Source organism: Cyprinus carpio, chromosome B5, assembly GCF_018340385.1.
Source record: "Cyprinus carpio isolate SPL01 chromosome B5, ASM1834038v1, whole genome shotgun sequence".
Taxonomy (NCBI): domain Eukaryota; kingdom Metazoa; phylum Chordata; class Actinopteri; order Cypriniformes; family Cyprinidae; genus Cyprinus; species Cyprinus carpio.
The window spans coordinates 1002035-1029887 of NC_056601.1; the positions used below are offsets into that span (position 1 = coordinate 1002035).

Below are 27853 nucleotides of genomic sequence, written 5' to 3' on the forward strand. Positions count from 1 at the left end.
ACACAAACAACCGATAAGCTAAAGCTATGGAGCGATAAATGCCCAGTAAGTGTTCAATTAATCTTAACTTTCTGCCAGTGATTAACCATGACTTGAATTCATAATGACTACACGGCTCAGAGTTTTGGAGGGAAAAGGAAGCTTACACTGCCACCTTCAGGTGTCTGGGAGTACTGTGGACTTTGAGGCTGTACCTGGAGAGATCAGGAGCAGGAGAGTATGTACTGTGCACTCTCTCCTCCTTCAGGACTAAACAAGCGCTCTCTTCTGCATCAGTGTCCGGAGCGGCGCATGACTAATGCACAGGAAGTACAGCCAGAGAAACAACAATATTTTCAGAATATATTTCAGAAACATTAGGCCACTCTCTCCAGCGTTTCTCATTTCAGCGAACTGTAATCCTGATTTATGGCCTGTTCGCAGCGGTTCGTGTTGCTCTTACCTGGATCTGCGTTCTCATGCTGGAGAGCAAACACGAGGACCTTACTGGATTATCTAGAGCTGTGGTTAAAGCAGGCCGGACTCTCCTGGACTTGGTTTAAAACTATACATCACAGTGGCACAGAAGGACGTACTTGTTAGCACTGACCTCCAGAATTATAATTTGAAATATCTAGTGCTTTCAAATTGATTCGTAGCGATGAATTGCATGTATATTAAAACTTGTTTACATAATATATGTGTGTACACTATGTATATATAAATACACGTACATCCAGTATATATTTTGAAAATATTGACATGTATATATTTATATTCATATAACTTATATTATATATAAATATATTTAATATATACATTTTATAACATTTTATACATATATAACATTTTTCTCAAATGTGTACATGCATGTGTGTTTATATATATATATAATAAATATACACAGCACACACATATATTATGTAAACAAAAACTTTTATTTTGGATGCAATTAATCGAGATTAATCGTTGCCAAGCAGTAATATTTATATTCATATAATTTATATTATATATAAAAATATTTAATATATAATTTTTTTTAAATGTATCCATGCATGTGTGTTTATATATATATATATATATATATATATATATACACACACACACACACACACACATATATTATGTAAACAAAAACTTTTATTTTTGATGCAATTAATCGTGATTAATCGTTGCTCAGCAGTAATATTTATATTCATATATATATAAATATATTTAATATATTAACAACATTTTTCTTAAATATATACATGCATGTGTGTGTATTTATATATATATTACAAAAAGTACACACACATATATTATGTGAACAAAACCTCTTATTTTGGATGCGATTAATCGCGATTAATCATTGCCCAGCTGTAATATTTATATTTAGAATTATATTATATATAAATATATTTAATATATAAACATACAATTTTTCTTAAATATATACATGCACGTGTGTGTATTTATATATACACATTACAAACAGCGCACACACACATATATTATGTGAACAAACTTTTATTTTGGACGCGATTAATCGCGATTAATCATTCAACTGCACTAGAAACATCATATATTAAACGGAAATAGATTTGGTTCTGTGATTTAAAGGCTTCTGACTTCCTGAATGTTTCACAACCTTTATATTGGTTCCCATGTGCTCGTGCTATCAGGGAGGGGATGCTTAACCTCAGCAGCCTGTTACTGTGGCGTCGAGACCCGAGCGTTTGTTTGGTGTTGTTTTTTTTGAGATGCTCGTCGGAGGTGGTGTGTTTTGTGAGCGTATTCCTGAGGTGTTCGTAGGTAAGCCCACACCTGGGGATAAAAACACACAGACGCTGGATTCATTAGCTATGTTTCCATCCAAAGTTACAAATTAAACTTACGCGCAAAAATTAAAATATCGCATAAAACATTTGCGAATAAAGCACAGTTTACATCCACAAAATCGTCACTTCCTGATTAAATTGCACTAAATATCACGAAGAACAATTTAATTTGCTGCAGAAGGAGAAGACACTGTACAGTATATAATAATTTGTGTATACAATAAATTATGAGCTTCAGCGCGCGCAGACGAAACGCGGTCATGTTATCTTATTTTCAGAACCTGCTGTTTAGGACACAGTTCTGGGAGTTAATTATAACGAAGCACTTTGACAAGACTTTGCTCAAGTATTTAAGAATGACAAAACTAGCATTTCAGATGCTGTGCAATGAGATCGGTACAGTTTTATGCTGTCCCATCGCAAATTCACATCTTTTTTGATGTGCATTAAATAATTTATTTGGTAAAAGTGTTTCCATTGTAGTTTATGCATATGTTTTCTTAGTGGATAAATAATTTAATTCCTAATTAGTTGAGTGCTTAAGTTTTTAATGCACATTTAAAAAAAAAAATAAATGCACATATTGGTGCTTCCATCCAGCGTTTTTTATGCAATATCCCAAAATGCCCATAAAAATAGGTGGATGGAAACATAGCTATTGTTAACTCATTTGAATTGACACACAAATGTGCGTGCAACGAAAAAAAACCCTGGGTGATATCAGAACAAATGAATGTAATCTGATTCTAGCGCAGGTTAACAGAGATGTGGAACTTACTGGAAGCCCAGAGAAAAGCCCTGAGTGACCTCTCCAGCGTTCGGCCCGGTGAAATGCAGACCCAGAACACGCTGCTCACCCTCCTGTAGACATACCACCTGAGAACGAGAGAACATGGACTTAGTTATTAATTGATAATTAAGATAATTCAATTATATTCTGACAAAAAATCAGTCATTTTACACATCAAGGATGCATAAAATTGATCGAAAATGACATTAACAACATTCATAAATGTTATAAATATGTCTCTGGAGCACAAAAGCAGTTATAAGTAGCACAGGTATATTTGTAGCAATAGACAACAATACATTGTATGGGTCAAAATTATAGATTTTTCTTTTGTGCCAAAAATCATTAGGATATTAAATAAAGACCATGTTCAATGAAGATATTTTGTAAATTTTCTACCGTAAATATATCAAAACTTAATTTTTGATTAGTAATATGCATTGCTAAGAACTTCATTTGGACAACTTTAAAGGTGATTTTCTCAATATTTTTTTTTGCCTCAGATTCCAGATTTTCAAATATTGTCCTCCTAACAAACCATACATCAATAAAAAAAATCATTTATTCAGCTTTCTGATGATGCATAAATCTCAATATTGAAAAATTGACCCTTAAGACTGGTTTTGTGCTCCAGGGTTTCCTACTAACACACTACAGCAAAAGATTGAAATAACTGACTTAAAACCATTTTTTTTTTAACTGGTGAAAATACAAGTGCTCTAATAATTTTGGCCACCACTGTATATATTTCTTTTGAGATACCTTTATGTAGCACTGAGTGGCGTCTCTCTCAGCCACGGTGAACTCCAGGGGTTTGTAGAAGGCGTGGTACACCTGTTAAACACAAAAACCATGATGCACCACCAACAACATCATCATCATTTCCTGCAGCATCGACCACTTGAGCTCATCATTTTAGACAAGCAACAACTGCTGCTACTGTTATGGTTTGTGTCTGTGTTGCTGTGTTTGTCATTTTTGGGCTGCTGAAATCATACATATTGAACACACGCTGACACACGCTGCTCGCAGCTGTGAGGGCCGATGGGATGCATCTCTCATCAGCCTCTACAAGCATCAGTCAGCCCTCCTGCACACCTGTCAATCAAACCAGAGGCACACCCCTTCCTGGGCTTTAGAGCCACGCAGGTGTGTGAGGGCCCACTGTACACACACACGCACGTATACAGCAGACAGCACTCACATATGCAAAAATGCATGCTTATTGCTATATTTTACCTCAATCTGGTCTTTGCCATGTCTCCTTTCAGCTTCTTCTTCAGATAAACCTACACAGCCATACTCTAGTGGAGTGAACACTGTAGTGGCCACCTGTACACACACACACACACACACACACACACACACACACACACACACACACACACACAACCATACAGAACAGATACAGTATGCAAAAAACCCATGCAAACTAATCAGCATACAAAAGTTTTCATTAAAAACCACAAAACAAGCAAGAGAAGCACTAGAAAATTAAATCTCACAAAATAGGACATTCTTTAGACGTTATTTTCATTACAATACTCTCACAGTTAACACTCATTACAGTAATCTGTCCAGTTTTTTTGTAATTCCCGTTATCCTCAAACATTACGATTACATTATCATAAAAACAATGTAACAAGAATATTTTTAAATTAAATCAACAAAAATCATTTTTTTAGTAATTGTATTAAATAAATGAAATGTGTAAAAATCTGTAATTACACACATTAAAATATGTAAAATACTTTATAAAAAGGTAAAATAATTAAGTACAGGCAGTATATCAAATATATTTATAATAAATGATAAATGTTTCTGCATGAATATGAGACTTTTGGATCATTACTGTAATGTTTTACGGTAAAAAACAGGCCTCACTTTCTTCATGTTAAAATATAATTTATTATTTGTTCCTTTTGCTTTTGAGGTCAAATATTTGTTGTTTGATTCGCTCAGAAACCAGGAAAGGAACAGAGTGAATGAGAATGAAAGCATATGCATGTAACGGCAAACTCACATTCTCATAATTCATGAGCTCAGTGGAACGGCCCACCAGTCGGCGGGCCAGGAGCCTTCCGGCCTTAATCGCTGTCGGGGTCAACTCAGGACGACCCTGAAACAGAGCACACATGCACACACACACACACGCACGCACACACACACACAGCTCCTTGGACAGCAGGATGTACAGAAGTTATCAGACTGGTTGCTGATGCCATTAGTCAGTGAGTGAGAATTCGCCCCGCGGTGCTGTTGTTACTGTAGGCATGTTTTTCACAGCGCTGATTGGCAGCCTTCCACCTCTGCGCTGTAATCATAATCGTGACTGACAGCTGTGTGATGTTGAGATGATGCTAATCTCTGAAATGTCTGTTTGGGCTAATCGCACACAGATTTACATTTAACGACACGGCATTTGAACATAATGCAAAGGAAATGAATGTTTACAGTTTTTCTGTTGTATTGTTGTGCACCTGACCTGCACAGAACTCTGAATGCTGTTTAGTGTTATACATGCAGTTTACTATTATAGTATTCATTTATATTTTGCTTTTATTTTTATAGTTTAATTTCAATTTTGGTTTATTTTGCATTTCTAATTAAATGTTTATTTCAATTTTAGATTGGTAAGTGTATACTTCAACTTAACAGTATTTTTTCAATTAGTTGCCAGTTACATTTGTATTTAGTCATTTAGCAGACACTTTTTTCCAAAGCGACTTACAAATGAAGGCAATAGAAGCAATCAAAACCAACAACAACAAAAAATAAAATATATATATATATATATATATATATATATATATATATATATATATATATATATATATATATATGTATATGTATATGTGTATATATGTAAATGTAATCTGTAACACTTAGCAAGGGTTTTTTTTATAATAAATAAAAATAAAACAAGTAGAATAGAAAAATAATGGAGAATGCTAGTGTTAGAGGGTCAAGTTATGTTTGTTTTAAATAAAGAAAAAGAAAACATAAAACATAAAATAAGTTAAAGTTTCACATAAGTTTTTCATCTAATGTTTATATTTTATTTTGTTATTTCAGCTAACAAGAATTAGAATTTTATTTCAATTGCAGAAAACAATTATAATAGATTTAGTTAACGTCAACAACGTGTGCGTCTGTGTATGTGTGTGTGTGTGTGTGTGTGTGTTTGTGTGTGTGTGTGTGTGTGTGTTTGTGTGTGTGTGTGTGTGTGTGTGTGTGTGTATGTGTGTGTGTTTGTGTGTGTGTGTGGACGCCACCCAAGCAGCTGAATAGTAAATGCATTTCTTGGCATTAACCAGGTGCAGCTCAACATCTCGTTTTCTTTCATTAAAAAAATGAGAAGGGATGCACTTTGAAAGGTGCGTACAGAGTAAAAGGCGCTTCTTCGGACTAGTTTCGTGGCCCTGTGTGCGCTCCAATAATCACACAGCTGCTGATATTTGATCCCGGCAGCCAGTTGCTTCGGGGTGACGACCTTCCAGGAGAGCGACTGAACTGACAGACAAGAATATGCTGTAGATGTGTTGCTTTCAACATGGGCTCAGTGGAAATACGTGCCTCTACCTACTTTTCCACGAAAACATATGAATCGCTGCAGTTTCCACATTGTAAAAAAATCCGACATTCGAAAGGTTCTACGAACAAATGTAAAAAAGTAGCCTGAAAAAAGAATATTTTTTGTGCGAACCGAACATGTCGTTTTGTACTGATGCACAGGTATTTGTTCACAACATATTCAAATGTTCTCCCAACGTTTCAAACTGAGTCATCTGAACAAACGATTTTACACTGAGCTATATTGCACAAGTTCCCAGCATGCTTTGCAACTTGAAAACATTAATATTAAAACATTATCATTGTTTTACTTTTGTTTTATTAATGACAACTTTTATTCCTTTTCAAACTAAGTATGATTTGCAGGTCCACAGTTTCGTTCAATAAAGCCTAATTTTCGCATAATTACTTGACGAATATTATGTTACGAACTCAAAACAATTTTAACATTCTGCAAGATTTTAAAACTGATACTTTTGAACGTGTCGTCACATATCCAGAGTTTTCTGATTCAGAAGGTTTGCTCGGTGGCTGACGCGATACAATGTTGCACTTGAGTGACGCACACAAAAAAATAACAGCTCAAATCCATATAAGGAAGTTAAAATAGCACAGCTGCATGAACAAATGCATTTTTATATCACATTTGCATTTGTCAAAACTCTTGGGTAGGTTTAGGGGATATTTCCAACAAGATAGAGCATTAACATTTAGCGACACTCCTCTGATATTTGAATTATGAACCACTGCAATACGTATCTGAAGCAATGTAATACAAACACAGCAATACGTGCCTATATCAACGTAACAAAAACGTGACAGGGTCACGTATTGAACCCGCATTTAGCGCCATTCACTGTACGCTTCACTTTGAAAATCCTGTCGTAACGTGCTGCAGAAATGTATTTCGAATGAGCCTGGGTTGATGGCTTTCCAGCTGTGCCTTCTCAGTCGAGTTCGATTACCTTGACGTTCATCCATAACGCCCACCTCAGCGATGTCTCCGATAGCGAAGATATTTGGCACAGACGTGGCTTCGTCGGCGGCTACGATTATCTTCCCGTTTCTTTGTTGATCTTCACGCCAACCTTCTCCAAATTGAGGGTCTTGGTTTCAGGGGCTCTGCCTGAGGTCAAAGAGAAGAAAGTAAGGATAGGTAGGGCTGGGGAAATAAATCGACGCATCGCGAATTGAGAAATGGTTCGATTCTGAGATTTTTCTGAATGCATCTCGATTCTTTCTCGAGCCGATTCTGAGCTTAGATTTGAACAGCAGATGGCGCTGCATGCTTTAGAAACAGCCGTACTCTGCTCGTTTCCAAATCCTTACACACGCTTGAACCTAAAATAATCATTCATAAAATTCGACAAGGTTGAACGAATTACAAGGGTGCTCACAGTGGGCTGTGTTTGCATTAATCTGGCGTCATACAAGCATTCTGAGCCGAGGGGAAATTGGAGTTAACTGCTCGGCCTGCTGGGAGAATTTAGGGGTGGCTTTACGCTCTGAGATTGGCGGGTAAAATCTTATCCAGTGATTAGAAAAGAAAACACAAGCACAGCTGGGGTAGAGAGTTTCTGTGTGGTGGTCTGACAGAGGGGGTGATGAGGAGACCTGGATGCATATCCCATCAGCCACCTGGGGCCTGTAACTGTTTCTGTCACTTCCTATTCGACGGGTGAGAGAGGCTGTCGACACTTGTCCATCTCCTTCCCTTCCCCCTTCTAACACACACACACACACACACACACACACACACACACACACACACACACACACACACACACACACACACAATAGGTATCACAATAAACAATGTTTGCAGCAGAAGCCAGAGGTGCCCATGTAGATGTTATCAGCCCACAAGAACAACAAACCTTAAGCCCCTTTTCCTGCCTCAAGATCAGAAACAACTTCCTTCCGCTCCACTACAGTAAGACATGATCCATAGATATAACTCTAGTATGCTTGCATCGATTACACACACATACTGTATACATACAGTTGCACTCAAAATTATTCATACCCTTGGTAAATATGATCAAAGAAGGTTGTGAAAATAAATTTGTATCATTAATCCTTTTGATCTTTTATTTGAAAAATAAAAAAACTTAGGAATTTAAAATATGTGTCCTTGGACCACAAAAGCAGTCATAAGTAGGTATATTTGTAGCAATAGCCAACGATACATTGTATGGGTCAAAATTAACCATTTTTCTTTTATGCCAAGATCAAGTAAAGATCATGTTCAGATCAATTTCCTTCCGTAAATACATCAAAATGTAATTTTTGATTAGTAATATGCATTGATAAGAATTTCATTTGGATAACGATTTTCTCAATATTTAGATTTTTTTTGCACCTTCAGATTCCAGATTTTCAAATAGTTGTATCTTAGACAAATATTGACCTCCTATTAAACCATATATCAAAGGAAAGCTTATTTATTTAGCTTTCGGATGATGTATAAATCTCAATTTAAAACAAATTTACCCTGATGACTGGTTTTGTGGTCCAGGGTCACGTATGTATGTGTGTGTGTGTGTGTGTAAACATACAAATATTTTTCAGCTATTTTATTTTATTTCTGTGTCTGTGTTAAAGGATGTTGCTGTGTTAAAGGATAGCTCTGCTGGTGCAATTTACATGAAAGACATCCTTTGTTTTACACTGTGGAAAAAGAATGTCCTTGACTTTGTGTGGGCAAAGCCAGCCTGATAATAGTGAGAATGCACTTTTTATTGGTTCGTTTGAAAAACAAGAAAAAAAAAGGACACGAAACGATGATTACAGTAAAGCGGGAAAAGTACCAGTATCTGCGTCAAACTGGAGCAAGCAATTCCTGCACTGCACTTCCTGTCTCTCTTCTGTCTGATTTGGGCTCCTGGAACTTAGCAGGCCATTGTGAAGGCTGGACACAACAACACAGAACCACTGATAAGGATTCAGACCCACACCTCCTCGCTCTCTCCCTCTCACACAAACATACACAGCTGCCTCTGATACTGCACAAGAACAAAGCCTGGAGTCATACAAGATAGAAACCTCAAGGCCAACATGTTAATTAGCCACAACAATCTGCCTGGCAAGACTTTAAATGAGCCTTATCGACAGAAAAATGGATGAAACAGTAAGAGATGATTACGCTGCCTTCCATTCTAGTCACACATGAAATTAGTGTGAGATCTGTAATACTCCACCGTGATTTTAATTAAATTTAACTGCACAGTAGCAGGGGGAAAAAAACAGTTCCTGGCAACTATAATGCAAAAACAAATTAAATTAAACTGAAAGCATGCCTTAGCTTAGATATAACAGAATTAAAATGACAAAATGTGACCCTGGACCACAAAACCAGTCATTAGGGTCAATTTTTTTGACCCTAATGACTGTTTTTTTTTTTTTTTTTTTTTTTTTTTTTGGAAGTTGAGATTTATACATCATATGAAAGCTGAATAAATAATCTTTCCATTGATGTATGGTTTGTTAGGAGGACAATATTTGGCAGAGATACAACTATTTGAAAATCTGGAATCTGAGGGTGCAAAATTAGGTGAGGTGCATATTAAATGTTAATAAGTAAAATGGGTACAGTTATTGGCCAACACAGATAACTTAAAAATGGCAATATTTTGCCCAATGTACAAGAGTCTAATTTTTAACAATCTAGTGTTTTATTATTTTTCCTTTTCAGGACAATTGAGGCTAACAGCATGTTTATAGGAGTTTTACAGTTGTAACAATAACTGCAGTTATTTGGCCTTAAATTAGGTTATAATGGTAGGAGTATAAAAATCAGAATCAAAATACATCGAATGCACAATTGTGAACCAATCGGAAAGCCTATTTATGCAAAGTATATTACTTCCCTTCTTCAATCCTCATAAAAGCGGTAAACCTACAGTGTGGAGGAAACATTCTCTTTCCTGGCGTTTAGCAGCCACCTGCAGAAGGGTGCAGCCCAGAGGAAGGATGGAGGAGCTCCGCTGGGGGTAAAAGAGGAGGGATGGGGCTGCTCTATGAGTCGCCATGAGGGGGATAAAAAACGCCAATTTTTATGCTTTCAATGCGGGAAAGAGAGCAGGATGGAGGAACCGAGAGGCCACAGCATCCTCTCAGGGGTGTGATAGAGGATATCTCTCTCAAAGCTCTTTTCACTATAATAACACTACTCGACTATAAAATACAGATAATTAATGATCAAATTTGCTTGGCGGCTACAGTTAGGCTAATGAAGGCCCAATAATAAATATATAGTACATGATGGTAGAACTGTTCATATTTGTACATTATTGCAATTAATAAATGTAAAATTTATTGAACATTGCATAGCAACACATACATGGTTATTCAGCCTTGAATCAGTCTCACAGTTTGCTAAGATTATTAGAAATTACAATCTCTGGAAATCTAAGTATAACATAAAATATTTATATAATTATGAACGATTATTTCACTAAGTGTTCATTAATTTCACATTTTCTATTATTCATTTTTAAATACAAAACTAAATACCAAAAATAAAAAAAGTAAAAATAATATTTAAATGACAAATTTGAGTTAAATAAGTATTCATTTGATTTTAATCAATAATGCACATTTTCTGTAAATTTTTTATTTTAGTAAATTGTAATTACTACATAAAATTGTAAAATAAGTTAAACAAAAGTAATTGTATATATATATATATATATATATATATATATATATATATATATATATATATATATATATAACATTTAAATAAAATGTGTGCTGTTTTCAGCTATTTGTTTGTGTCTCATTTGCCATATTTTTCAAGTTATGTAAATATATTGGCATAATATCGGCCATGCATCACAACTGTTTTTCAGATTTCAGTTGACCACTACATTTTACACACTAGGATTATATGCACTCAAGATCATACCTTAACTAAATACATATATCTAACAGAGAATAATGTTAGATAAGTGTTATATTGTTTTCAGCTATTTGTGCATGTCTCATTTGCATATTTGTCAAATTATGTAAATATATCGGCATAATATCGGCCATGTGTCACTACTGTTTTTCAGATTTCGGTTGACCACTACATTTTACACACTGGGTTTTTATGCACTCAAGATCATACCTTAACTAAATACATATATCCAACAGAGAATAATGTTAGATAAGTGTTATATTGTTTTCAGCAATTTGTTTATGTCTCATTTGCCATATTTTTCAAATTATGTAAATATATCGGCATAATATCGGCCACGAGTCACCACTGTTCTTCAGATTTCAGTTGACCACTACATTTTACACACTGGGTTTTTAGGCATTTAAGATCATACCTTCACTAAATACACATATCTGTGGTAAAATTCAAGCTACGCATTGGCAGGACTGCAAACCTGAGAGCACTGTAATCCCTCGACTGCAAACAAGTCTGGCCCAGAATCTCAGTAACAAAAAGGCCGGAGAAAACCACTCAACTCATCAAACACCCAAAGCCAAGACTGCCATACAATGCAGCAGGAGTCACTACAGATCACTAGATCTCGGTCTCATGTCACACACATCCAGACAGGAAGCTGAAGTCTCATCCTCACTGTACGCACTCTTCTCACACCATCGATAAATAAACCAGCCGGATATTCCTATATTCCTCTCATTGTCCCTGTAACCGGAATAAGAGAAATCAGATGAGCGGAAGACAGAAGCACAGAGCAGAGGATGGCATCTGTGAACAGAGATGCTGAGGGATGACAAAAGGGGAAAACCATGGAAGCTCTGGGTGGGTTTCGTACAGACAGACAACAAACCCAGAGCGAGAACAAAGCAGGGAATGGGGCGACCCCGGGGCCCCTGGTGCATCCTGGTCCTGAAGAGCAGATCTCAGTGCAGTGATTAACACTTCCCTAGATGATTTTATCCCTCTCTCTTTATTTATATTGCAAGCTAGTTTTTGCTGATAAAGCAGCACTGTGGTGTAAGCACAAACAGATACATGTATTATGAAGATTTATGCTTTTGAAAAGTGATGAAAGCATAACCGATCACAGCAGATGACTCAACTGTTGAACATGTTTTCCTGCAGCATTAATTGCTGTTAAGAAATAATGTACAGTGAAACAGACAGTCTGATCAATGAAACAGAAGGTTTTGTTTTTAAAGGATTTACTTGGTTGACCGTATTCTGCTTATTACATGGCTCCTTAGAAAATAAACAGATACATTCACAATATTAATTTGTAACTGAGTGAGGTATTTTATTATGCAAGGGAAAAAAAAAAGGACTGTGAAGTGATTTAGATATTTTACCTAGCCATAGTAACATACACTGTATATGCAAAATCTTAATAAATAAACGAATAAATAAAATTTGCTAAAATGTCATTCTGTGGAACTCTTCTAAAGGAAAAGTGCCTAATGAATAAAATCAAGCTGCATGTGTTTGAGATGCATTAAAGCCTCACCTACAGCCCAAAGGACTGAGTTGAAGGTGTCTTGATGTTCCTCTGTAGTGTTTAGATCCATCCATGTGACCTGAAGAAGCCCAGAAGGGAGCTTCTTTACTCTTTTTGGTGTACACTTCCAGGAAAATTTGATGCCATGGGCCTCCATGTAGACTGTGACTAAACCAGACATTTGCTGAGAGACAAGTGGAAAAAATTAAATATTAACAATCTCTATTTTTCAGAGCCACGCAGGTGGAATAGTTTTAGAAAAATTATTTTAGATCTTAATCTCAGTCAGAGACATCAATCTCTGTAAGTGCTGTACACATAAACAAAGGACTGTCATTTGCCCTCAAATCAATAAATAAGCAGACATCATAATGCATTTTTAAGAATAAAAACCATAAAAATGCCTTTTTAGCAACTAACATAACTAAAAACACAAAGGAAAATACTTCATATGGACACATCAAATAAGGACCCAACCCCTAATAATAAATAATAATAATAGACATTTCTCCACATAAAATTTTAAATGTAATATATAACAATGCATGACATTTTAATTTAAATAAGGAGAATATATTTTATCTACATAGTGGCAACCTGTTCAATCTAACAAAGAGAAACTACAAATAAAGTGATGTTTTCAAATACTTTTCCTCATCATTTCTTTGCTTAAACACAGATTTTAGTTCAACTGAGCAACTTGCTCTTTGTTGTCATTCTATTATTTCTGTCAGACATACTGCAGGTGTAATGCTTAATAACAACATGACAAATGTCCTGTCAGTACACTACAACCATTAATTAAATACGAACGCTTAAAAAACAGGGTCGTAAAACAAGTATGGCCAGGTCTCTCATCCTGTTTTTGCCACACCGCCTGACAGTTCTACCAGCGTGAGTCACATTAAAGAATCCCCAAACCAAAAGAAATGTTATGGGACCAATAATAGCTATACTTATATGTATTTCACAACTCAAAAACAAATTAAATCAGGTAATAAAAAAAAATAATAATAATAAGATTCTTTTTTTCTCTCTTTCTTTCTAAATGTGACCCTGGACCACAAAACAAGTCATAAGGGTCAATTTAAAAAAAAAAATTGTAGATTTATGCATCATCTGATTTATGCATCATCCGAAAATCTGGAATCTGAAGGTGCAAAAAAATCGAAATATAGAGAAAATCATCTTTAAAGTTGTTCAAATGAAGTTCTTAGCAATGCATATTACTAATCAAAAATGAAGTTTTGATATATTTGCAGTAGGAAATTTACAAAATATCTTCATGGAACATGATCTTTACTTAATATCCTAATGATTTATGGCATAAAAAGTTATAATATATGTATATATATATATATATATATACAGAGATGTAGTACCTGATCAAAGCCCCGGAGGGCGATCCTGCGCACCATCACAGTGGTGTCCAGCCCAATGCCTGCAAGAAAGCCTGCACATTCCAACGCTACATCTTTACACACACACACAGTGAAGGAAAAGAGTAACTATTTATTTAAAATAATAATCATCATCATCATCATCTTGATGATGTGTGTCTTTCTTTACTATGCACCATTTCCTGCAAGAATAAAAAATAAAAATAGAAACTCACTTTAATTAAAAAAAAGACCCAGCCTATTTAAAAATAAAATAAAAATTACTAAAGTTTTTTTTTTTTTTTTTTTTTTTTTTAATGCTAATTGAATATGTTATTAATCTTTTCACCCAGTGAGTTTCACCCACTACACCATTTCGTTCTGCATATAAACCTTTACATGCATACTGGTAAACAAAACACTAAAACAAAATCTTAAGCTGATTTATCAGCATTTAAATGACAGAAAGTAACAGCTTTGAAGGATACAACTGGCACCAACAACCAACCTGAAACACACAGAAAACAGCAACTGATGAGATCACAGATGAACAACAAAATCAGTAAATCAGTCACAGCATGATGGAAAATGATGCTAAACAACCTAAAGACATCACACATTACACAGCGCTTCACTAACACCAAAGCAAAGACAGGAACACACAGTTAAGATGACTGTGTGTGTGGTCCACGACGCGTGACATCAACGTTAATCCACCCTGAGATGCATGATCATGCTGAAGTCTAATTGTTAACACAAGGCCTAATCCTGGAGGATGTCCCTTCACGGTCCTGCTGAGTGATACACACTTACACCAGAGCAACAGCACACAATGCACATCTGCACTCACTGCTCTGTGTGCAGCTGCAGCTTATGGAGGGATCAGGAGCAGAATCTCAGACCTCTTTTCTGTCGTTTTAGCAACAAAACACATCCCTGAGCTTCCACCCGCCACAGTGCAACATGTCTGATGATCAGGAACGACAGACTAAAAACCTCCTGCCTGGATTAGTACAGATGCACATTGCTTTTAACACAGAATGACTAATGTAGGACACATAATGAGGATGCATCCAAATTCATTAGGCTTTACTTCTCCCTTCACATGCAAGCTGTTGACCACCAACGCCATTCAGAGCAATTATGTGTCCGTTGTGTTCTACTGTAAACTGAAATTAGTAAATTATTGAATCAATTTAACTCTGTTGAGTTAAATTGCAAGAGAAAATGTAAACTAAAAGATATTTTTGCACGTCCACACACATTCACATAACATTTTAACACTAGTGGTCATCTACAATCTTTATTTTTTATAATGTTAATTATTTTTAAAACATTTTATTTAATCAAAAATACAGTAAAAATTGTAATACTGCTAAATATTTTGTTTAAAATAATAAGGATTAGGATCAACGGCTTGTGTGAAGTAATGGATCACATTTTAGCAAATACTGAAATAAAAAAAAAAAGTTATTTTAAATTGTCAATGTTTTACAACATGCATTTTCATCAAACAAATGCACCCTAAAGAGACTTCTTTTAAAAACATAAGACATTTAATTGCATTCAACTTGACTAATTAAAAATGTTTGATAATACTAAAACATTTCTAATGTACGTTATATAGAAGTATGTTACATACAGATGAAAAGTTCTAAAATATTCTTTGTGAAGACATATTGTATTCATTCTATATAATCATAACCCAAGCCTAGACTGAGCATAAGAATTTATTTAATTATGCATAGTCCAATGCAGATGAATGAAAACATGCATACAACTATGCTATGTGCCAATTTTAAATAACTACACATTACAAAATAAAAAAAAAAATCCATAATCGTATTGCCATGTTCCCACAGCATCTGAGGGTCCAGAGGCCTATCGAACACTTCAACCACAGGCAAAATAGTTACTGGTTCCTTCAAAACAAGTTACTTTCAACATTGGTGTTTATGTAATGAGCCCAGGGGTTGATATTATACTGAATGTCATCCGTCCCGAGAGACGCTCTGTTGTTTTGGTGGAGACGTCTGCACAAGGCAATCTAAGAGCCTTCCGATGCGTGCCGATGGTCTTGTTCATGCCCGTCAGTCACCAAGCTCTCGCCACTTCCACAGGATGAGCACAGTTACTGGCAACGGTCTGAAATCACACCTGTACTGCTGACAGCTCAACAGCAAAACAACATCACCTGTCTGAGAGGATGCGGCCGCGACAGAAACTGTAGCGTGACTGGAGACGAGGGTGGAGAACTGAAAATACTGCATGAGTTTAAGCAGAGGTTAATCTCTAAATAAAGTTATAAATAAAACAATAAAATATAATATGTGACCCGGGAGCACAAACCCAGTCATAAGGGTCAATTTATCGAAATTGAGATTGATATATCATCTGAATGCTGAATAAATGAGCTTTCCATTGATGTATAGGACAATATTTGAATGAGATATATCTATTTGAAAATCTGGAATCTTAGGGTGCACAAAAAAAAAAAAAAAAATCGAAATATTGAGAAAATCATCTTTAAAGTTGTCCAAATGTAGTTCTTAGCAATGCATATTACCTATCAAAAATTACGTTTTGATATATTTACGGTAGGAGATTGATCTGAACATGATCTTTACTTATACTAATGATTTTTGGCATAAAAGAAAAATCTATAATTTTGACCCATACAATGTATTGTTGGCCATTTCTACAAATATACCCCAGAGACTTAAAAGAGCATTTGTGCTCTAGGGACACATATGTGCCACAAAACCAGTCATAAGGGTCAATTTTTCGAAATTAAGATTTCTACATAATCTTAAAGCTGAATTAATAATCTCTCCATTGATGTATGGTTTGTTAGGAGGACAATATTTGAAAATCTGGAATCTGAGGGTGCAAAAAAATCTAAATATTGAGAAAATAACCTTTAAATTTGTTCAAATGAAGTTCTTAGCAATGCATATTACTAAACAAAAATTAAGTTTTGATGTATTTACGGTAGGAAATTTACAAAATATCTTCATGGAAAATGATCTTTACTTAATATCCTAATGATTTTTGGCATAAAAGAAAAATCTATAATTTTGACCCATACAATGTATTGTTGTCTATTGCTACAAATATACCCCAGTGACTTAAGGTTTTGTGCTCCAGGGTCACATATAAATGTAATTAACTTGCAAACAAATGCAGCTGGCTGAAAGTGACAAGCACACTTAGAAGTATGAGCAAAGCAACAGGTGAAGCTGACAGGAAGATGATAAACACAATAAAGTGCTTCCTTCCTTTAATCAGAGTTAAAGGGTGAAAATGTTTGCTCATGTTTGGTCTGGTCCACAATATAAAAGACACTTACGTTTTTTTTGGAGACTCGTTGAGCCAGAAGACATCGTCGCTCGTGATCCCGAACTCCTCGGCTCCTGGGACCTGAAGGAAAACCACACAGAAAAAACATTTTAAAGATGAAATATTCAGCATAATTCAGCAATCAATTTAATAGTTATTTTTTTTCAAACATAATTTAATATTTAAAGCTATAAAAGCATTAAAATCTATATAAAACCAACAATACCATCAACGGTGTATAATAAATATACAATATAAATACTGATATTGTAATATTTAAGTTACTTTAACAACTACTTATTTTAAATAAAATGCTTCCAACATTCCTCTACAACGTTATAGACCCCTTAAAAGTTTGTAAACATTGCAACGTCTCCGGGTGGCGGGGCTTAGCTGGAGGCAAAAAGAGGCGCGGACGCAATGTAGACAAGCGTAAACTAGCACGTTTTAGGAGGGATTTATTAAACATGGATGCAGAAGAAGGTTTCGGAACTGTCCGAATATGTACAGTCACTGACTCTGCGGGACCGTGACAAAAAAATAATAATAAAAAAAGTGGGAGTTAGCATACATTTATCAATTAATTCAGTTGATCACTCAGTTCACTGACCAAAACTAGTTATCTGACCAAAATATAATGACGAGTGGATAACATTACAGTAGCCTAATTTTATTTATTTATTTATTTTTAGCTAAGCCTGGTGTAGTTCTTGTATCTTGTTTTTCTCATTGGAAACATTTTAACCAGGTTTTGGATATTCCTAGACAACATATGAATTACTTTCGGGTGGTTGTTGGGGAATTTTGTCAAGGCTTATTGTCTAATGTAACCTATCGCTGGGCTGACTATGATTAGCAATGTGGATTATTTTAGGAGACCATTCAAAGGATGGCACACACATCTATCGCTGTATGTTTGTTTAACATTTAAGCTAGCTAGTGCACTGAAGGTTGGCGACTTTTCACCTATAAAACATAAACTTGCTGATTTGTACTAGATAAAACCAACACAGCAGTACATATGCATAGATTATTTTACCTAATATGAAGTGTGCACTGCAAACACGAGCATTATTTATGATGGTCTCTGTCTAGTCTGTACGCCGTATTGCATTCAACCACACTTGTCTTCTTGTTTTCTGTGAAGGAATGTCGGCCGGGATCCGGTGAAACTTTAGTTTTGAACCAAAAGTGCTGTTCCTTCTATTCTGGCAGCCAAAAACACAACAAGACGACATTTTTAAAGTCAAAACCTCAAACTTTTAGCGTGCCTGCTATGAGCTCTTCCTTATGTTTTGCCTCCAGCTAGAGCGGTGACGTCACAGTGACGTAGGCGATTAAGGGGTCTATACAATTTAACATATTTTTAACTAAATATGTATGTATATATTCAATATTTGATAAATGTTAAATAATCCCTAAATTATTATTTTTAATGAAAACTGCAAATATTTAATTGCCTTGAGAAGAGACATCACTTTCTTTAAATGTATAATTCCTTGTCTATTTATTTACTTTTTTAAATAAAACTCAAAAATAACAATTGCTGTTGTAAATAATAATAATAATAATAATAATAATAATAATAATAATAACAATAACAATAATAATAACACAAATAAAATAAAATGCTTCCAATATTTCCATATAACATCACTGAATTTAACATATGCATTTTTCAGTACTTTAATTTTTAAAAATTATGAATGTAAAATAATCTCAATTATTAGTTTTTTTTTATTTATAAAAAAACAATATCACAATGCAAAACATTAACTGCCCTAAAAAAGAAGCACCACTTTCTTTAACTGTATAATTTTTAGCCTATTTGTTCCACCCTTTACTGATCTCTTGATCATCTAGAATATGTTTATATTTTACCAGCGTGTCACACACACTCACATGTGTAGGGTACTTCGGTCGCCCACCGGCAGCAAACACAATGTTTCTGGCGCTCATTTTCATCTGTGAATACAAGTATGCAGGGCAAACAGGAGTACAGCAGGTTTATGGTTAAATATGTTCCAGATTAAGTGTTTTAAACTCAATCATACCTCTTTCCCTTTAGCATCCACAGCTCTGACAGTGTGCTCATCCACCAGACTGCCCTTCATATTCAAATATTTCACCTTCCTGTCACATCGGACAGAGAGACTCAATATATAACAGATCGCATCACATTAAACACCAACACATGAACCGAAGTTGTCTGCTGCCATCATAAATATATATATATATATACAATTCAATTCAAGTTTATTCAAGCTAGTTCATGCATTCATGACCTCTAGACTGGACTATTGTAATGCACTGCTAGGTGGTTGTCCAATAAACAAGCTACAGGTCGTCCAAAATGCAGCGGCTAGAGTCCTTTAGTTGGGGTAATTATAAAAAAAAATAAAAAAAATACACTATTTAATTATTGGCTATTTATTAAGTTCCGTATCAGTTACAAAATATTATTACTCACTTATAAGGCCCTTAATGGCTTAGCTCCTGCGTACCTAACTAGTCTTCTACCACGCTACAATCCATCACGCTCCCTAAGGTCACAAAACGCTGGACTTTTGATAGTACCTAGGATAGCAAAGTCCACTAAAGGAGGTACAGCTTTTTCGCATTTGGCTCCCAAACTCTGGAATAGCCTTCCTGATAATGTTCGGGGTTCAAACACACTGTTTCTGTTTAAATCTAGATTAAAAACACACCTCTTTGGCCAAGCATTCAAATAATGCATCTCATAATTTTGGACTGCAGTTATATCTGATCAAATGCGCATTATTATTCTTTAGCTTGGGTTAAACTAATTAATTTTACTTGGCTGGAACAGCAGCTATGCTAGTTATGGTCTCCTATTTGTTTCTCTGTTTCTGCTGGGATTTACATCCCGTGGTAACTAGGATTTACACAAGCTCCAGTCTGGATCCAGAAACACCTGAGAAGAGATGATGCCAGCCCCTCAGAGGACCTCAGATGATGCTAACCCAGAGACAACATACAGAACTAACACATTTTGCTCTAAGTTTGATTGCATAATTGCTGTTAATAGTGTTAATCGTCTGTTTGTTTACGTCTTTTATTGATTTTTCTGAACATTTCTTCTATATGCACATGAACTGACAGTCACCACTGATAAGCTACTACTAAATATTGTAGAAACTTAATTTTCTGTAAAGTTGCTTTGTAATGATTTGTATCGTAAAAAGCGCTATACAAATAAACTTGAATTGAATTACAATATAAAATAATGGTTTCTATTTTAATATCCTTTAAAATATAATTTATTTCTGTGATGCAAAGCTGAATTTCCATCAGCATCATTACTCCAGTATAAAGTGTCACATGATCCTTCAGAAATCATTCTGATATGATGATTTATTATTAGAATTATCAATTTTGGATATAGTTTTTTTGCCAAATATTTTTTGGGAAACCGTGATACTTTTTTCAGGATTCTTTGATGAATAAAAAGTTAAAAAGAACAGCATTTATTCCAAAAATAAATATTTTCTAACAATATGAATCTTTGCTATCACTTCTTAACAATTTAACACATCTCTGCTGAATAAAAGTTTTAATTTCTTTCAAAAAAAAAAAAAAAAGAATAAAAATTTACTGACCCCAAATTTTTCAACAGTAGTGTATATTGTTAGAAAAGATTTCTATTTTAAATAAATGCTCTTCTTTTAAACTTTTTATTCATAAAAAAAAAGTATCACAGCTTCCAAAAACAGTTTCCGGCACCGATATTAAATCAGAATATTATTATGATTTCTGAAGATCATGTGACACTGAAGACTGGAGTAATGATGCTGAAAATACAGCTGTGCATCACAGAAATAAATTAGATTTTAATGCATATTAAAATAGAAAAACATTATTTTACATCATAATATTATTTCACAATATTAATTTTTTTCCTGTATTTTTGATCAAATAAATGCAGCCTTGATAAGCTGAAGAAACTCCTGTAAAAAACATTAAAAATGTCCTGATCCCAAACTTTTGAGTGGTAGTGTGTATATATTTCTCTCCAGTAATTCTGGTTCTGCTTCAGTCCAGATAACTACCATACAGCAGTTCTGAATCTCAGTCAGGGGTACACTGGTGAAAAAGAGCTTTTTTGTTCAACAACCCAGACTCTGACCTATTAGTCTACTAACATGATTTATTTGTTCCCAACACCTTAACTCCAAAAGAATAAACAGTTAAAGATGCTCTCGACTGACAACTGGACTCTAAATACAATATATAATCAATTCTGAAGAAAGCAGATATTATTGGTGTTGTTGTTTTAATAGTGAACCTTACTTGTCTTGTAGCTGAACTCTGTGGCCCCAGTTCAGAGACTTCATGTGGTTCTGGACAGCCTTAGCCATCGCTGACCTGCAACATATTTCACAAACTCTACAGTTCGACTGTACTTGACCTGGCCACAACAATGCAAATCACCACAGATACCCTCACATGCATGTGAGATTTAGTATTTTTCTATCAGCTGCTGCACTCAGATAGGTTGCCATACATCCACATGATTTAAAAAAAAATAAAAAATCATACTAATGCCTTTTGGAAAGAAAGAAATAAAAAAGATGCAGTTTCAAACAAACATCAAATTTCAAATTCTAACCAATTAAATAAATAAATGTGTGTGTGATATGTGTGTGTGTGCGTGTGTAAATATTTATGTGTCTAAATATGTGTGTGTGTGTGTGTGTGTGTATATATGCGTGTGTGTATATATGTGTGTGTGTGTGTGTGTATATATATATGCGTGTGTGTATATATGTGTGTGTGTGATTTTTTTTTTTTAAATATGTGTGTGTGTGTGTGTGTGTGTGTGTATATATATATATGTGTGTGTGTGTCTATATATATGTGTGTCTATATATATGTGTATGTACATGTGTGTGTGAGTCTATATACTGTATATTTGTGTGTCTATATATATATGCGTGTGTGTGTGTGTGTGTATATATATATGTGTGTGTATATATGTGTGTGTGTATATGTGTGTGTGTGTCTATATATATATATATGCGTGTGTGTCTGTGTGTGTGTGTGTGTGTGTATGTGTGTGTGTGTGATATAAATAAAATGTATGTGTGTGTGTATATATATATATATATATGTATATATGTGTGTGTGTGTGTGTATATGTGTGTGTGTGTGTGTGTGTGTGTGTGTGTGTGTCTATATATACTGTATATATGGGTGAGTGTGTGTGTGTGTGCATATATATATATATATATATATATATATATATATGGGTATATATATATATATATATATATATGTATATATACACACACACACATAAACATAACATACATAAACACATACACACAGTAAATACACATATAAAGACGAATAGTATAATACACTGAGTAATAATAATAAACAATATACAGAGAGTATATACAGTTTTATTTTAAGTGTATGGAAAAGTGTATTTAAGTCCAGCGTTTAAAAAAAAAAAAAAAGAAAAACCTGTAAAAACTCTTGCATCTTTATCAGATCTGGAGTGCCCTCTGCTGCGCTTCACATTTGATCAGTCAGAAGTCTGTTTTTACCACAAGATGGTGCTGTGTAGTATATGAAACAAAACCTACCTCACCACTCAATATGATATGAACATTATAATACGCTCTGATCAGGATGAAGCTACACTTATGACTGGTGCAATAAAGCAGCTCTGGCTAGAAGCAAAGCCATGCCGAGCGTCTCTGATATAGCTTCATTACTCACCAGTCTGGGATTCTGGGATTTGCCAGCCATACTTCCTAGCATCTCTGAGAGCAGTGCCAAGCAGCGCCGCCTGGTGCATCAGCTTCTTTGGAACACATCCCACATTCACACACGTGCCACCGAGACCCCATTTTGTGCCTGAAGGCAACATGCTCAGATTAGTTGTTTTTGAAATAAATTACCAGCAAAAAGACATAACTGCGTCGATAATGAAGATAAATGTACCTTTGAGTGAAGGTTCGACAAAGTCCAAGACTGCAACTCTCTGTCATAATTCTGCAGCTGTAAGCAAAAAACAAACTGTCAAGCATCTAAAAACACTTAATCAGACCAATAAATGAGATGCACTGATATGTCAATTATAATTATTGTAAAAGAAGAGGAAAAACAAATAATAACTCTACAGTATGAATGAAATCTACCTTCTTTTGAACACGCCAATCCTCCAGAGCCTCCACCAACCACCACCAGATCATAATCATATTCACCTGCTGGAATCAGAATGACACTTCTAGAGAATTCACTGTCAGAGACAGAGACATTATAGCTTGATTTGTTATATTAACACGCTCTTTTGTGCTTTTAATAACTTGACTTTTACCTACTAAGTTTGTTTCTCATATGGAACAAACATTATTGAAAATTACTGCATACACAAATTATATTAGGATTATGATCTAAATTATGAGATATACACACAAACACACACACACACACACACACACACACACACACACACACACACACACACACACACACACACACACACACACACACACACACACACACACACACACACACAAAATCTGAGTTTTGTTTTCATGAGTCAGCCATATTCAGAACTGGAATACAGATGAACACCAAACTGCAATAGTAAACAAAGGGAGTCCAGTCACTGAAAAGGGTTGGAAGCAAAGCTACTTCTGCTGCAGCTGTTGGGAATGGCATCACTTCCTCGTGGTCAACCAGTGGATGTGTCATGTCAGGCTGTCGGTGCAGGACCTCCGAAGGGAACAGTGGTGATTTTTATACTGATTGGCGTAAAAAAGACACAATTAAAGGGATGGTCTTTCTTCTGTGGTGCATAAAAGAAGATATTTTAAAGAATGTTTGGCCACACTTTATTTTAAGGTGACCTTTAATGTGCGTCTTATGAGCAGTCAGCATCAGCTGCTCCGAAGCGGTCCTCACCAATCGCTCTGGAGACAACCGGGGAAAATTCAAGATCCAGAGTTTCTCGTTGAATTGAAAAGGAACTGATCAAGATACTTCAACCTATGCCTTCATTTATTTCACTTCTTTTGGAAGCATTTGTGGAGCACAGAAGCAGTCATAAGTAGCACAGGTATATTTGTAGCAATAGACAACAATACATTGTATGGGACAAAATAATAAATTTTTCTTATGCAAAAAATCATTAGGATATTAAGTAAAGATCATGTTCCATGAAGATATTTTGTAAATTGCCTACCGTAAATATATCAAAACTAAATTTTTGATTAGTAATATGCATGGCTAAGAACTTCATTTGGACAACTTTAAATTTTCTCAATATTTAGATTTTCTTTGCAGATTTTCAAATAGTTGTATTTCGGCCAAATATTGTCCTCCTAACAAACCATACATCAATGGAAAGCTATGTTTAATAAATCACAATTTCAAAAAATTGACCCTTATGACTGGTTTTGTGGTCCAGGGACACATTTCAGTCTGCCTTCAGTTAAAAAAAAAAACTTTGCACCTTTGAATAAAATGCAAGGCAGATTTCAGCTGTTGTATTTGTAGCTGCACCTTGAATTTCACAAAATTCAAGTATAGTGCAGTATATTGGAAATATACCCAATGGAATAAAATGTTCCAGACTACAATAAGACGCCGCTTGTGTGACGAGCACTTTATTTACAAATATAATGAAAAGCTCTGACAGAACCATGCCTCTTAACCTGAAAACAAATGTAAAGTGCATGCGACAGTAAAGCGTTTTTTTGTTTTTTGTTTTTTTTGTTCACCGATTGAGACTTTGTAGAAAATACACAGATGCCCAGAATCAAACGGAAACCCCAATCATCAAATGAGAGGCCTCGAGATCATTTCACCAGTGACTGCAGGAGGGAAAGGGTGGCGGAACATTTATTATATATAGATGTGTATGTATATATATGCATATATAAAAAGAAATTAAAATTCAGTTAAAATGTAATAGGAAAATAAGTAAAAGTTCTCATAAAGCCTTCTATACACAAAATACATGTCCCTCCCCCTTCAGCCCTTTGTGCAGGTACCACAAGTTAGGATTGATGCACGTAATATTCACATTGTGCACCTCAGATGAGGTGAATTACGGTATCGTGCATATGACAAAAAAAATCATATTCAATTACCATAAGAATCTCAGAGTCACAGATGCAACTATCAAATTGGTTTTAATATGCAAACGTTATCAAATTTCTTCAATACTTAATAAAAGGCATTTTTTTCATTTCCTCTGGTGAATAAACACCAAACAGAGATTCAAGCAGCAAGGAGGCTGCATTTGCCAAAAAAAAAAAAAACTTGTGCACAAGTGCATCTGGATTCAAATGAGCAATACAAACCCCCCGCTCATATTGCTTTTGTCTTGAAATCTCTCATTTCAATTACACTGAAAGTGTTATCATTGCACGAGAAAACGTCGACATCAACACTGTGACAGATTTAATCGTCTCGTATGTAATATTCATATATAAAAACACGTTATCCCATGTGTGAAGGCGCCAGCCCAGAGGATTGAAGGACCGTCAGTAGCAAAAACAGCAGATTTGTTCCCAAAAAACATCAACAAAACAGAGAGAAGTGGACGGGCAGGAGAGAGGCAGGACGCTGGAGTGTTCTGGTCTCATCTGTAGTCATCTTTAGGGAAGTCCAAAGCACCCAAGTTATTGAAACCCATACGAAGGCTCTCCATATCGAAGGCGTCGATTTCTCTCTCGTGACGGTCCAGCAGGTGCTTGATTCGGTCGGTGCGCTCTTTCTGAAGAGAAGCCAGCTCCTCCTCAATCTGAAAACACAAGACAGAAGCTCAAACCTACATCGCTTAAGAGGAACTAGACTACATTATCCCTGAATTTTTTTTTTAATTTGCTAAAAACTCTACGAACTCATTAAACACATTTGTGTCCCTGCAGCACAAAAGCAGTCTTAAGTCTCTGGGGTATATTTGTAGTAATAGCCAACAATACGTTGTATGGGTCAAAATTATACATTTTTCTTTTATGCCAGAAATCATTAGGATATTAAGTAAAGATCATGTTCCATGAAGACATTTTGTAAATTTCCTACCTTAATATATCAAAACTTAATTTTTGATTAGTAGTATGCATTGCTAAGAACTTCATTTGAACAACTTTAAAGGTGATTTTCTCAATATTTAGATTTTTTTTGCACCCTCAGATTCTAGATTTTCAAATAGTTGTATCTCAGACAAATATTGTCCTATCCTTCAGAAAAAAAAGAAAAAAAAAGGTAGCCTCAAATTCAGTGTTAGCTTGTCCACTTAAAATAATCCAAGTAATGGAGTAAAGTAACTTGTGCGAGTCCTACGGCTCTTGTGTTGTCCCTGAGACCTTTGAGCTGGTCTGGAAATGTTAATATTTAAGGACTGGCTGATTTTAATAATCTAATTCGACTGGACAAGCAGAGCACACAGAAAACAAAACAAATCCAGCCACACGGTCTAAAATAAAAGTTACTTCATCAACTTGTTAATAGAACTGTTGTATGGAAGCAAAATTGTTTTGTTTTGTTTTTTTCCTCTCATGGCTAGAGGTAATGAAAAAAAAATATTAATTATATTATATGTAGAATATAATACATTTTATATATAGTTTAAAATGCAATTTATTCCTGTGATGCAGCACTGAATTTTCATCATCATTACTCCAGTCTTCAGTGTCACATGATCTTCAGAAATCATTCTAATATGATGATTCAATGCTCAAGAAACATTTCTGATTATTATCAATGTTAATGTTAGATGTGATGTTTGATGTTTTTTTTTTTTTTTGATGAATAGAAAGTTTACAAAAACTTTTTAAAATAGAAATCTTTTATAACATTCTAAATGTCTGTACTGTCATGTTAGACATATTTAATGCATCCTTACTAAACACAAATATTAATTTCTCTATAAAAAGTATTGTATCTGTGTATTTACTGTTTAAATATACAATAATATAAACTTTATGTATATGCACAAATAAAGAATAAGTGTTATTTTAGTATTATAGTTTTGTCATTTTTCATTTTTAAATGTGTACGTAGGTTTGATTTATTTTATTTCAGTTTTAGATTTAGTTATTTTAGCATATCAAGTTAACTAAATGAGAATTAGTTTTTTTATATATATATTTTATTTCAAGTAACTTTTTTATGATTTCAGTTTTATTAAATATTTTATTAATATACAGATAGATAGATAGATAGATAGATAGATATACTGTAAATAACTGATGAAATGCTCTGCTCTGTACTGGTAGTACACTACTGATGATAAACAAGTTAGAGTCTGGGTTCATTAGAGGTTAATAAGAGGACAAGACCTTCTGTTCAAGGTGTGCTCGGCGCAGTGAGACTTTCTGCTCCAGTTTCTGTTGCTCGCGCTCGTGCTGAGCCTCGGTCTGAATCTTGATCTTGCTCTGGTACGCATTGAGTAACTCCATCTCCTGCTGCAGCTGCTGCCTCAGAGCCTGGCACTCGGCCTCCTGAGCTTCATCCAGACGGAGCTGCACAAAAACACACACCAGCGCACGTGAG

At 34.9% G+C, this 27853-nt stretch overlaps 1 protein-coding gene and 1 pseudogene across 1 annotated transcript in view; both read right to left on the bottom strand.

The window, feature by feature from the left end:
* Nucleotides 1-1426: 1426 nt before the first annotated feature.
* LOC109081875 lies at nt 1427-23309 on the bottom strand (annotated as a pseudogene).
* A 1632-nt stretch (nt 23310-24941) lies between these two features.
* Nucleotides 24942-27853, bottom strand: part of LOC109108124 (serine/threonine-protein kinase TAO3-like) — a 69853-nt gene continuing 66941 nt past the window's right edge. The window contains 2 exon segments of the mRNA XM_042723518.1: nt 24942-26099; nt 27640-27822. Of these exon segments, the coding sequence (XP_042579452.1) occupies nt 25938-26099; nt 27640-27822 (345 nt within the window). The 3' untranslated portion in view covers nt 24942-25937.